Below are 13,963 nucleotides of genomic sequence, written 5' to 3' on the forward strand. Positions count from 1 at the left end.
AATATCCATGACAACACAGGTTGTTTATGTGACAGGGTATCTTATTACAGTGGGCACACAACTAGTGCTTGTTATATGAACAAAAGAATGGTAAGTTCTGCAGGCACAGTGTTTCAGCCTGTTTCTCTGAGCACAGATCTTTTGTCTTCAACAGATGGACAGACTCAGGCCTCCAACAGTTGGACAGTATGCCTCTAGCTGTCACAAGAGTTTTGTGTACTTACTGTTAAAATGAGGAAAAACAGACCAATAGTTACAGACTGTTCAAAAATATATATTTATTAAAATGTATTTGTTTTAACTCTCAAAGCTTAAGAGCATCTTTTCATCTAGCTCATGAGGTACTTAAGCATAGATATTACAGTTTACAGCAGTGGTTTTCTCTCCCTGGGTCTTTTTCAGTAAAGTGAAGAAGTTCAAGCATCCAGAGTCCATCTAATTCTAACAGGGCACCACCTTTGGTCTCACTGCTTCCTGCATCCTCAGTCAACCCCCCTCCCCATCACCATCACCACCATGGCTTAATAAGTGACTGAATCATGTCTCCCCAAGCAAGCAGTAATAAATAAAGAGCATTAAGCACTGAACAGTGTTGAATGCAGTTCTCTGTTCTGCACGGAAGAGTATCTGGATGAGGGTGGGGGGTTCTCACCCAGACACAATGTCTACAAGACTGACCTCCCCTTGCAGGCAGTGCCATCTGATGGCAGGACTTCATTCTATCCAGGCGACAAGCCAGAGCCTTGCTAACTCCCGAGTCTGCCTTTAATCAGTTAGTGCTTATTGTTCCCTCGAGAAAGGGAGACAGGCTCAGCAAATGCTGCCATCCATCATATATACAATACAATCATTTCATTATAATTTTTGTTTTGTACGAACGTGCAAAATTGCCAACCAGAAGTCCAGCGGGAAAATGAAATCTTGATCCACATGATTCATTGAAGAAACAATCTTCATGTGTTCGAAGGCAAAAAGGTGAGAAAAGGAGCTAGCGTGGTCTCTGCCCTCTAAAGGCAGCTCAGTGGAAGATGCTCCTGTAGATAAGGCACAGAGCAGGAGGCAGGGTGTCTGGGTTCCATGACCATCATGTCACCCAGGGTCCATCTCCCTCCCCTGAAGATCTTTGGAAATTTGTAAGTTTGAGTCATAGTGCTGCATTGTCCGCCACAGGCTATAGCTCCTCCATCTGTCCCCTGGTCACAACAGCCCCCTTACAGTGCCACACTAAGCTAGGCCTGCTCAGGCTGGCTGAGGAGGGAGCAGCTGCAGTGCCCTAACAGGGAGTGAGTGCTGGCTTTCTGTTTAAAGTTGCTGCAAGATTAATGTCGGGAAGAAAGGGCTCTGGCTCCCGCCAGCTCTCAGGGCCTGCTCGTCCTCTGCCAGTTAAACCTTGCCGAGAAGTGGGTATACTAGGTAGTAGCCCACAGCTGAGCCCAGGACCACACCAAGAAAAATCCAGGCATTGTAGGACATTACAGCCAGCATTATGAAGTAGCCGATGACTACCTGGATGACATGGACTAAAGACTGGCCAAGATGACACAGAAACCACCTAGATAAAAAAGAGAACCAAGTGAATGCTGGTAATGTGCTGGAGGCAGGGAGCTCCTATCCGGGAGTAGTAAGCCCTTGTATTACAGCATAACATGCTTAACCAGGGAAGATGGCTTTTTAAAGAAACATCTTACACTTAGTCTGCTTGGTATTCTGGTATCCTCGGCAAAAAGGGAAATGATACATGTAATTTATCTTTTCTAATAAGGGAAAATCATGACTAGTTCAGGTTTATTTTTTCCCTGAATGTATTGTGGGAGATAGAGGCAAGATGCAATGGAAAAGGTGGGCACTGGTGGCAGATCAGTTCCTAGCTCTGCCATTTACTAAGTTTGGCCTAGCAAACATGTTTTAATGTCTCTAAATGTTAAATTCCTTATCAGTACAACAGGAACAAAACTCCCCCCTTGCAGGGTGGTTTGGGAAGACTTGAGACACTCAGGAAATGTGCCTTTGTGATGGTGCACACAGACTTAGCAAGCCCCAAAGGTGCGGCTGGAGAGAGAGGACAGATTGGAGACCCTAAATGGTTGCCTGATCTAAATGGAAAGGGAGGAAAGGGATGCTTCCCCTCGCCCACCAAGGTGGATACATGGCTGATGGCAGTTCTTAGCATTTGCTTTGGGACAGGTGCAGACGCCCTCCTGGATTTGGAAGCCTAGTGAGATTTGAGAGGAGGCTGACAGGTCATTTATGCTGCTAGACAGGGACCTGCAACAGTGTCCTGCAGGTCACAGGCTCGTGCAGAAATCTTGAGCTTCCCCAGTGGCTGCTGATACAGCTCCTGCCGAGGTAATGGGGGAGCTCAGCTGTAGTTCACCTTACTAACTACCCACTGTGGCCAGTTCTGGTCTTTTCCTGGGCCTCTGTTTTCTTTCCTGTCTGGGACTAATGCTCTCCAGGTCCAGCCTACTTCGCAGGGTGACATAAGAACTCTGCCCATCCCCCACAGCCAGTGCCTGTACCTGAAGGATGTTCTGCTGAGTGACAGTGAGTCTGAGTCTGCAGAATCCTGCTCTCTTGCCAAGATGAGGTCCTGGCTTGCAGGCGTGTGCAGCTTTGCCAGAGTATGGTAGAGGAGCTTGGCTTTGCCAACCTTGATGCCTTCGTACAATATAGCCAAGAGCAGGACCACCAACACCGAGAGTGCCATGCCTGTTGAGAGAGCAGAGTTAAAAGAAGTAGCCTCTGGTGTTCTATGTACAGTAGGGTGACAAAGACAGCCACAATGTAGTGTGTATTTCAAAAAAACTAGATGGATTATAGGCATTTTACCACAAAATATTATACATTGCAATAAATACACTGATTTAAACATTATACAATATACACGTGTATGGAAACATCACATAAATAGGTACAGTTTCTGGAAGGGAAAGGACAGGACAGGACAGGACAAGACAGGACAGGAAAAGAAAAGAAAAGGATTGAAGGGGGCTAGATTCAGAGACCTGGCCTGCCCCCTTAGCAGTCTGCACAGATCTCTGTCCCAACGTGTATGCCCACACATGAGTAGGACAGCAAGGTCCTACTCATGTGTGGGCATACCAAAAAAGCCTGGAAGGAAGGCTATATGGCAAAAAAGTAAGAGTCATCAGCTAAGTTTGGATACAGGTGGGTTTTTATTTCTTGCATCATTCTTTAAAGTCTTGCCTGTATCACTTTTTTTTGTCTTTTTCCTTTTTATCGGTACCGGGGATCGAACTCACGACTGCCTGCTTGCAAGCAGGCACTTATGCCGCTGAGCTAAATCCCCAGCCCGCCTGTATCACTTTTATAGTACAGAAAAACCCAGTAAGTTATTTTATAGAAATAAGTGTTCACTTACTAGAGCTGCTGTGCAGAATTAACTGCTAGTTCTACTTTGTTTTTACAAGTGAGGAGAGATGTAGTCAAGCTAAAGAGTTTTGGTTTGGTTTGGTTTTTTGTGGTACTGGGGATTAAACCCAGGACTCTTATACTGAGATACATCCTCAGCCTGTTTTTTATTTTGAGGTCGGGGTCTTGCTGAATTGCCTGAACTGTGCACAAACTTGCAATCTTCCTTCAACCCCCAGAGTGCTGGTATTTCAGGCATGTGCCACCATGCCTAGCTCCCAGCTAAAGCATTTTGTGGGGCTCTGTGACATAATAAGAAATACACATATTTGGTTTCTGCCCTGGTTTCCTGGTACATAACTTATAAAGACCTTGGGAACTGGCTAGAGGTGTCTTTTTGTATACTATTAAGTGTCTGGGGCTCTAAGACAGCTTTAGCATGAGGGCTGGTTACCAGATGACTAGAGGGTTGGAACTCAACCTCTGAAAAGGAAGCGAGATTGAAGGCTGAGTTAGTAACTAGGGGCAATGACTTAATCATATTTATGAAATATTTCCCTGAATTCTGTCAGCCTTCTAGCAAATAATTGGTCCCAAGGAAGGGTTCATGGGACCTAATTTTATAGCTGATTGGTGATAAGTAGAGGAGATAACCTCAAGTTTGCAATTAGTGTCTGGTGGGGGAAGTCTTACAGGATGATGCTCTTAACCTATGGGGTCTGTGCATCTGATTACTGTGAGAACTGAATTGTGGGACACTCCGCTGGTACCAGAAAATTGTCAATGTGGAGGAAAACTACAGAGCTGGCCATAGAAGTGTACTGAATGTGAGGAAAAGTAAGAGTAGGTTGGTGTTCTCCTTCATAGAAGAAATTCTCTATAAAAGACACAGGATTTTAAAACATATAAGTAATTGCATGCATATGGTAAAAATTCAAACAGTGCATTAGAAGGGTGTACAGTTAAAAATCAGTCTTCTCCCCAGCCTGGCTTCTCAGAACTCTGACTCTCCTCCCCATGTGTGTAGCAGCCTTAACGTGTCTAAATGACACATCCTGTTTCTGTACACTCTCTGGCCCTCATCTGTCTTCACCATCCAGCTGAACCTTGTGTATGAGTTTACACAGATCTGCTTGTTTTTAACCCCCAGTGGCTCCTCAGTATCTGTAACATTTTATTTTCCAAAATGGCCACCCCAATATTTAACCCCACAAGTTCTTAGAATGTTAACACTCCTCCCAACAAGTGGTGGGTGCCATGCTGTCTCCTATTAGCCTACGAAGACCTTAGGCCTCAGCCAATAAGGTGGAAGTCATGTGATTTCCAAGGATAAATCTTAAAAACCCCAGGAACTACTTCTGTGTTGTCTTGGAACAATCACATCTGAAACCTAGCCACCCTGCTGTAAGAAAGCCTAGGCCACAGGAAACACCACATGTAGGTGTTTAGCCAAGAGCTGAGATTCTAGCTCACATTCAACCACTGGACGTGACATGAGAGTCCCCAGGATGACTCCTGTTCCAGCCACTGTGTGACAGTACTTCAAGAGGCCTTCAGTGAGCTCCACTGAGCTAAGTCCAGTAAACCTGCAGAATCTTGAGAATGATAAAAGGACAATTCTTTTAATCTATTTACTTAGTAATTTTTAATTGGAATGGTAATCCACCATAGGGATGACTATAATTTATTTGATCTATACCTATAGTGATGAGCATCTGGACTGTTTTTAAGATTTTTTTTGTCCCGTTTGTTTTGTTTTTGGGACAGGATTTTGCTATGTAGTTTAGGCTGGTCTTGAACTATGTAGCCCAGGCTGGCCTTGAATTCACAGTGAGCCTCCTCCTGTGTCAGCCTCCCAAATGCTAGGGTTACAGGTGTGTGCCACCATGCCTGGCAAAATCATTATTTAGGCTGAAAGATAAACATGAATTAGTAACAAATTCTGCTCTTTCAAGTCAAAAGAATATTTTTCCCTTTCAAACTGGTGTCTCATCTGAGGGCCAAGGCTGCAGGGGCTGTTATGGGCTTCTCAGCCAATTCTGGAGAATGATCCCAGATGACAGAGGTCCCAGGAATCCCTGGTGGCCTCGATCTAGTTTTGGTCCAGTGCTTAGTCACTGTGTGCCCCTGCATGAGTCTCTGCCCCTCTCTGCGCTTTCCTTCCTTCCTTCTGGGATAGAGGGTAAGGCTGCCTCACCACTCTCTCTCTGGGCCTTGTAAGGATCCAGGAGATAATGGAGCCCTTTGCAATATGAAGGGTTGCAAATGGAATTGCAGTAGCAAAGTTCCTTCTCAAGAACTTTGGAAGAATGCCAGTTTCCACTGCCCCACACTACAAGGCTTCCCAAACTACAAGTCTGAGCTTCCCAATTCTTACCTGTAGGACTGTGAACACTCCAGAAATCAAACAGAAGCATGACCTTATCTGAGAAGACGAAATGCATCTGAAAGAGAAGGGAATCTATATCTCAGGGCACTTCAGGCAATGCAAGTCTTGGTTCCTAATGCTCTCCAGAAGCTTCCTTTGTAGGCCCAGGAAAACAGTCACAGGAGTTTCAGGATGAAAGGTCCATGTAAGGTCATGGCCAAACGAGGCCATGAAGGGAGGGCTTTCCTCAGTGGGTCAGCAGTGGAGCTGTGATTGACCTGGGCCTCCTTCCTGTGGCAGGGAGGATCTATGCTCTTGGGGATGTGACAGTGCTCTCAGACCCTGGATCTATGTCCCCTTGTACCCTCCAATCCCAATGGGGAAGCAATAGGCTTCCTCTTCTTACCCCCAGCCCAGCCCTTCTGCTTAGCCCATCAGGCTCTCCCAAAAGAGTGCAGAGTCCTTTTAGTCCCGGTGAATTCAGTCAGATGAATGGAGTGTGTCATGGAGGAGCCCAAAGGCAACTGTCAATGGTCTGTACATATCTGTCCACTTGCTCATTAAACACTGGCTGAGCCAAGTCCTGTGCTTAGCATTAAGAAGGGTTAATGTCTCTGCCCTCGGTGAGTTCATGGCCTTCTAGGAAAGACTGAAGGTAACCAGCAGTGGTCATGTGATGCCTGTCTGAATGTGTCTCAAGAGAGTGCTGTGTGTAAGATGTCATCAAGGGATTCTTTTGCATTACCTACCATGATGGCACAAGAGTCCTCTGTGTGACAGGGACAATTAGGCCCATTTTATGGGAAGGAAAATGGGGGAAGCTAGACTCAGAGAAGTTAAGTAATTTTCAGGATATTATAAAGCTAATATGTTGGCAAAGCTAGAATTCAAACCTGAGGGTTAGCTGGATCCCAAGCACTCCAGGATACTGTGAGCCTCCCAGTCTCCATAAGGGGAAGATAGGAGCTGGATGACAATATTAGATACCCAGCCAGGCTCAGGACTGTTTTTGGCAAGGCCACAGTCAGCTCAGTCAGTCAGTTCACCCTCCAAGGGAAGAGAAAGTCCCTTCTTGTCAACAAATAATAGAAGCTACTCTGTAGACGCCAAGCTGAGAAAATCTTGGTTGCACTGGGATCAGCTGGTAGAATCCTTTGCTTTCTAAGACAGTGGTCCAGTAGTAATGACCTGGTGTGTCAGAGCTGGAGGTATCCTCAGAGGAGTTCTGGTCTTTTTACCTTTTTTTTTTTTTCACCTTTTTTGCAAGAGAGCACTGGCAAACAAAATCTTCCTTATTGCTCCATTATAAGACACCTGGCTCTGAGTGAAAGGGGAGGAGAGAGGCTGGGTTTTGCTGACACTCAGATTGGAAAACAATGAACTGACCCAACTTCCACCCCCCTCCACCATTTCTCATTTACAGATGGGAAAGGGAGTCCCAAGAGGGAAAGGGATCTCTCATGACTTCGTAAGAAGTCTGGCTGCTCTCAATTTGTGTTCAAGGGGAGAGGATCTGGAGAGGGAGTATGGGTTGTTGAGGAGGTTGTGGAGGCCATCTGTTCTCAACTCAGAGAAAGGGAGTTCAGGCTGAGGCAGTCTTTAGTGGGTGGTGGACAGACAGGAACACTAGATGAGCTGCCATTTTTTCTGGAAACTGCCAGGTGGATGTTCTTGACACCAGTGCCACAAACTTCTGTCTACAAGCAACAGCCTGTCTACTTCTTCCTCTCTCAAAACTGAAGATCCGGGGCTGGGGATTTAGCTCAGTGGCATAAGCGCCTGCCTTGCAAGCAAGCAGTCGTGAGTTGGATCCCCGGTACCGATAAAAAGGAAAAAGACAAAAAAACAAAAAAACCTGAAGATCAGAGGAGACAGTAAGGAACAGTAGACTGAATCTAGGATTTAGAACAAACCAGATCTGTTCATCAAGGCCTCTCAGTGCTCTGTACCTCCTGGGAGAAGTTAGGAGAAAACACTATGAAGCCATCCATATAATGTAGCATGGTAAAGCTGACCTCTTTCCCACCCCTGTAGAAGCTGGAGGGGTGTTTCTCAAAAGGGTTCCATGAAAACCCAGGATGTTAAGAGATGCTCTGAAAATGGATTCTGTAGTCAAGGAAGTTTGGGAAAAATTGGAATTGGGTAAAATAATGTTTAATAGTCTCTCTGGTGTTAGGCAGCTGTAGTGCAGTGTGCCCAGGCCTGGGGGTCATGGGACAGCCATGAGCACCCCTAATGGCAAGTGGCTCAGTGAAGAGGGATAACAGTGTCTCCTCAGAATCTTCAGGACCTTATTAAAAATGCAGAAGCCTAGGCCTCTTCAGATGCCCCAATCAGAGTCCAGGGCAGACCTCAGGAGGCAGGGAAGCCCATGATTTTAACATGCCCCTTCAGGGGACTGTGGCACACACTTCATTTGTTATAACCCAAAGAAAGGCAGCAAAGCCTCTGCACAAGGACACAGATGATAAAGGTACATGTCCTGGTTCTGTCTCCTGATAGGAATCAGCCGCATGACCTGAAGTTACTGACACATAGCACAGTCCCTTTGGGTCTCTCAATCTATAAAATGAGGCCTGGACTCTAGGAACCCTCCTCCTGGTTTGCCCTCACTTTCATAGGCCAACTGTGCTGTGAACTTGGTACATGCAGATTCCTATCGTGAGCTCCACTCCTACCTTGGAACCCCACAGAGGAGAATACAGGAGTTGTGCCTGTCTGTGGGGTGGGTGGGGGATGTCATCCATGCATGTCCCAATCGTTGTGTACAGTGTGGACACTGTAGCTTTGGGTCTGCTAGAGACCTGGAAACAGCTGGCTGTTCTGCTCAGCCAACATGCCTCTCAGGTTTCAAAGAGGTTTGACTTGTTATCAACCCTGCCTATGCCTACACGTGTGCTGAGCTCTCTGTATCTGCAGGACAGAGAAGGAATGTAAAACCATGTGATGGAACCTTGTGGCTACACAGCTGCGGGAATTCTGATGGCCTGCATAGACCTACACTGTGTCATCTTTTGCATCACTCTCCTGACTGCTCTGAAATCACTAATTCCTTTAAATTGCCAAGAAAGGCACAGAAAGGCCCATTTACCTGCTTAAGGTGACCCAGAGATTAGGCATCAGATTCATAGATCCTTCTGGAAAGCTTGTATTGGTTTTCAAACCTAAGTGCATTCTATAAGCACTGTTTCTGGGGCTGCTGTCTATGAGGCCACAGTAATAGGAAACCATCTCAACCATGATAATGCTCCTGCCGCTCAGTAGAGACTGGCTAGGTAAATTTGTGTGATGGCTTCTGAATGGAAATCTTAGCAGTTACTTTAAAATTATGTCAAAAAATTTAAAAATAACATGAGTTTTTATCCCCCTAATATGAAATGGTACTTGCTCGGTGCAAAAACTGAGCTAGTACTAAATAGGCAGTAAAACTCATTTTGAGATCTACTATCCAGAGATGTCTCCTGTCAGAATTTCAAAAAGCCCATCTGTTGATATGGTGAAATGCTAAGAAAAGATTAACATGCAAAAGTAAACGGGTAGAAATACTTCCGTGAAACTTGGTTTGTACTGGAGCTGAACTCATTTGACTTCAGCAGACGCGGAAGTCTGCCACTCTCTGCCAGGTGAAGAATCTTACCCATGACCCTGTCTCTGAGTCCAGTTGGTAAAGCAGCTGGCATGAATGGCATGTCTTCAGTGGCTAATCACCCAGCAAGTTTCCATAACTGGGATCCTTCTATCATTATTGGGCCTGGGCCAGCTACCTCAGGCACCCAAAACAACTCCATGCTTTTTGTAGTGGACTAGAACACCTACAGACAGTAAAAGCCATTTGACCGACATTTCCTTTTGTTGTGGGATGAGAAAAGTTCTAGATCCTCATGGGGCTGACTGTCTAGTAGGGACACAGAGAACTGATCAGATAATTGCGACAGGGTATATGGCATCAGAGACAGGAGGGCATAGAGGAGACCTGGAAGAGCAGGTTGCAGGGGATAAAGCCGCCTCGGAGACACCTAACTGAAGGACAGGGGTACGAAAGGCTGTCAGTTCTGAAGAAGTAGTAGCCAAAGGCAGCTGGGATGACAAGAGGCCACACAGGGGTGCAGAACTGGACATACAGAGAACATTGGTTCTATAGTTGCCTTGCAAGTTGGAAGCCCAGGAGGGACAGAAACTCACAGGCCACTTGGCCTTCCCAACTCTTGTTTATTTGCTTGATAAAAGGGTTCAAATCAGCACACCCTGACTTGTGTGCTCCTGGCTGCAGTTTTCAGTTAAAGAGTTTTGTGATCAGATATACATGGGGGAGGGCCTCAATCTTGCCTTCCCATTTGGGAAGAATCTGGGCCATAACCCTTAATTCAGAGCCACACCCTGGGTGGAAAGGGGCCTTGGGGATTGCGGAGCAATCCGTGGGAATTGTTTTCTTCCTTATTTTCTCTTTGGGGTCATTTAACACTTTAAGAAACACTCTCATTTATTAACCAGACTTCAGAAGGAGATTTCAGGTCCCCGTGTTGCTGCTGACTAGCTTGGGGGACTTTTTCAAGGGTTTCACATCTATTTCCCGTTTTGGAAGACAGGCGGTTGACTACAGATTGCATAGGTTTCCTGTCTGTTAGCCTTCAGCATTCTTCAAGGGATGAAGAAAATGGTACGATTTCTCCAAACACCAGGCTTTTTAAAAATGTCATTCTTTCTTGCCCTGCTGAACTCCAACAAGAGAAAGTGCCTAGCGCACTCGTTACTTTCTGACCCTAGGGAGACTACGAAGTAGCTAGAACTGTTGTAAAGAATCACGACTACAGCCGAGGGCCGGGTCGGGTCGGGTCGGGATGTGTGCTCCCGGGCCAGGAGAGACCCGGTATCTCCTTTTAGTAGAAGCCCTTCCTGGGCGCTGCCCAGAATCCGGGGCTAGGTGTCTGTCTGCTGTCCTCGCCCATGGTGCCCGCACCTCTGGCCACACCACAGCCGGCGCTCATCTGGCCCGACTAGAGAGGAACAAACAGAAGCCCCGAAGCCGCCGTCAGCACCACCTGCCGCGTCGCCCAGCCCCAGTCCGAGCTGACAGTGCCCTCACCAGCCCCGGGCCAGGGCGGCGAGGATCCGGAGTGTCCGGGCAGCTGCTCCAGGGGACCCCGCCCCAGCTGCCCACCCGCGCCCATCCTCGGCGGGGCGCCCGGGACTCACCGCCATGGTGAGCGCGCGGGTCGGGCACCAAGGCAGCGTCCGCTCGCTCGCTCGGGTCTCCGCGCTCCTACTCAGTCCAGCGGTGGCGCCCTGATCGCGACCCGGGCCGCGCGGGTCACGTGGTCCCGCCAGGCGGCGCGCGGGCGCCTGGGAGTTGTGGTTTCCATCCCCCCCCCCCCCCCCCCCCCCCGGCCGCCTGGGCCGCGCCCTCTGCCCGGGGCCACGCGCGGACTTGGAGTTCACTCATTCGGCGGCCAGAGACTCAGGAGTCGTGAGGGATGGAGCCCACTGCCCGTGCTTTGGCCTGCCGCAATTATCATAAAAATGTTTATTGCTCACTGTCACAAAGCTGTGCTGTTGGTAATTAGAAAGTCTATCCTGTGGACACAATAACAAGGAACTAGGAGTAATTTTCGTGTAGCTATTTTTCTCTCTGATCTTTTCCAATCTAAAGAAAAGCAATGGACAATGGTAATTTAAATTATCCTGTCACTTTCTTTCTCTCCTGTGTGCAAGCAAAAACCACGATTACATTTTCTTTATTGCACAAATCTTTGGTTTTTCCTCAGAGGTAATATGTGGTCTTATCTGTTTGGGCCTATATAACGGAATGCCATAGACTAGAAGCTTGTAAGCAATACTTACCACGGCCCAAACGCTGGAAGTTTTAGATCAAAATGTCAAATTCTGTCTCTCCTTAGGACCCTCTTATGGGTTGCAAACTTCTGTTTTTTCATTATATCTATTAGAGAAACTGAGGTGCAACAGAGATCACTGAGGCAGGCAAAGTTGAAGCAAACTGCAGAAACTTTATTGCAGACTGGGTGTGGTCTAGCCAAGGGCTAAACCGTTGGCCCTGGGCATGATTTTATAAGGGAGTTTACCTAGGGGAGGGAGGTATTGTTGAGGGGGGTGCAAAATTTTGGGTCTCTGAGTAGGGGATATAAGGCTAGGTAATAGGGCATTGCTGGGTACAGGGGATGCTGGCAGGCACAGCACGTCTCTTGTGGTTTTTCTTGGAACCAGCTCTTTGCAGGTTGAACCTTGTGGGGACAGCTGCTGGCCTCCTGTTAAATGCCATGCTCCACCCCCTGCCCGCAGAAGCAAATAACAGATCCGTTTGGAGGAGGTTTTTTGCTCCTAGTTGGGCAGGGGTATAGTTCAGAGACATGAAACTATCCTCACATGGACATAATTGGTATTTCTTTGATGACTATGGTGGTAAACTTTCCTTCTTGTGGATATTTCTGTTTTTGTGTACTATGTGTGTATTTCATTGATCCAGTTTGTTGGGGAGTTTTTCTTGGTTTTGAGGGACTTTTAACATTTTTTTTTTTTTTTTTTTGAGGCGGGGTCTCTCTCTACAGTTCAGTCTGGCCTTAACTCACTTTGTAACCCAGGCTGGCCTTGAACTTGCATGGATTCTCCTGCCTTAGCTTTCTAGTGTTGGGATTACAGGTATGCATCACCAGGCCCCACAGTGTTTAATTCTTAGCCCTTTGTCAACCATCCTATGAGTAAGAGGTTTCCTCCAAGAAACCTTATCACAGACAGTATTTGCTGAGACTTTGAGGCTAGATCCAGACCTAAATTTAAATCCTGAGCCTTTCAGTATTAGCTATGAGACCTCAGGCAAAAAACTTTGCATCCTGAGCCTCAGTTTCCTGGTAAGATAAAAACCATAGACTCTATGTGATAGGAGTGCTGTGAGACTTAAATGAAAATATGAGTGTTGGGGGCTGGGGGCTTAGCTCAGCGGCATAAGTGCTTGCCTTGAAAGCAGGCAGTCGTGAGTTCGATCCCCGGTACCGATAAAAAGGAAAAAGACAAAAAAAAAAAAAAAAAAAAAATGAGTGTTAAATTCTTTGTATAAAACCTGGCAGCAGGGACCTTGCTTAACAACTGACAGCCATTGTCCTTATTACCAGCGAGTATTTCTGTTCAATGAGGAAAAAAACCATCTTCAAAAGGTCAAGCTACTTGCTTGTGGGAAAGAAGCCTCTCTGGGAGGGCTGCAGATGTCCTGAGGTGCCTAAAACCAACTCATGGTGTTTCGGGGTGCCAAGAATAGGGAAGGAATTTGGGTGTACTTTTTCACCTTTCCAGGCAAGAGTAAGATTTGATTTTTACCTAAGTAGGCTTTTGTGTACCCACTTGTTTACTGTCTCCTACCCAGTCTTTCACTCTTTTCCCTGTTGAAGATTTGCAGCACAGCCTCATTCATTTGGCTGTTTTTGTTGGCTATGTTGAAATCTCTTGACCTTCATGCTTAGTTGTGGCATGAGTAGTACTCCTCATGAGTAGTATGGTTACAGCACTTGGTCCTATGGTCCTAAGCACCTCCTTCCTTTTGAGCCAGCTGAGACCTCCCCTCCCTGGACCCCAGGAATGGGAACTGAGTTTAGAATCCTGGGTCATAAGATCATACCACAGCCACCTGTCTTGTCTGTGGCAAGAGATTCTCCCTGGATTCTATTTTGACAGCCTGTGGACTCCCTCGTTAGAGCAACAGAGTCTGTTGCTGTCTTTCCCAGCACACACCAGGGCAGAATCCCTAGTCAGGAAGGACAGTGCTGTAAGGAAGGACAGGAAGAATTGTAAGAGATCAGCAAAGGGCCCTTTAACCAGGGCACTGAGCTCCTGCATATGGTAGTCAGGTGGTAGAAGGGAAATCGGAGAATCTTTTCTCCTTCTGAGGTTTATTAGAGGAACTCAAGATCTCAAGATAGATCACATGCTATTCTTGCAGAACGTCTGTCTGCTATATGCAGATGAGGCTCCGTGAGAGTCTCTAAGACTCTCTGGGCCTTGGCTTTCCCATCTGTAGCAAAGGGGAAATGGACCCCCTGTAACTCACCCTTCACTTACTGGTGGTTTGCAGTGATAAGTGAGCATGAATGTGGAATGTAACACTTTTTGTCCAGGATTTTTGCTTGTTTTCCATTTAGCTCCAATGCATTAGTCTCTTAGGTTGTTCCACAGGATGCTTCTATTATTGTATAGTTATTCTATGAGGAGGATTTTACGTAT

General features: G+C 46.7%; 1 protein-coding gene across 1 annotated transcript; it reads right to left on the bottom strand.

Moving 5' to 3' along the window:
- Positions 1 to 253: 253 nt before the first annotated feature.
- Slc31a2 (solute carrier family 31 member 2) lies at positions 254 to 11,067 on the bottom strand. Its single transcript, XM_003463792.4, has 4 exons — positions 10,934 to 11,067; positions 5,750 to 5,816; positions 2,520 to 2,709; positions 254 to 1,552 (listed from the first exon to the last, which is right to left on the bottom strand). The coding sequence occupies exons 1-4, from the start codon at positions 10,937 to 10,939 to the stop codon at positions 1,384 to 1,386; spliced, it is 432 nt and encodes a 143-aa protein (XP_003463840.2). The 5' UTR covers positions 10,940 to 11,067; the 3' UTR covers positions 254 to 1,383.
- Between the last annotated feature and the right edge of the window lie 2,896 nt (positions 11,068 to 13,963).

Source organism: Cavia porcellus, unplaced genomic scaffold (genome assembly GCF_034190915.1).
Source record: "Cavia porcellus strain 051 isolate PalLab524CR breed Dunkin Hartley unplaced genomic scaffold, mCavPor4.1 scaffold_1, whole genome shotgun sequence".
NCBI classification, from domain to species: Eukaryota; Metazoa; Chordata; class Mammalia; order Rodentia; family Caviidae; genus Cavia; species Cavia porcellus.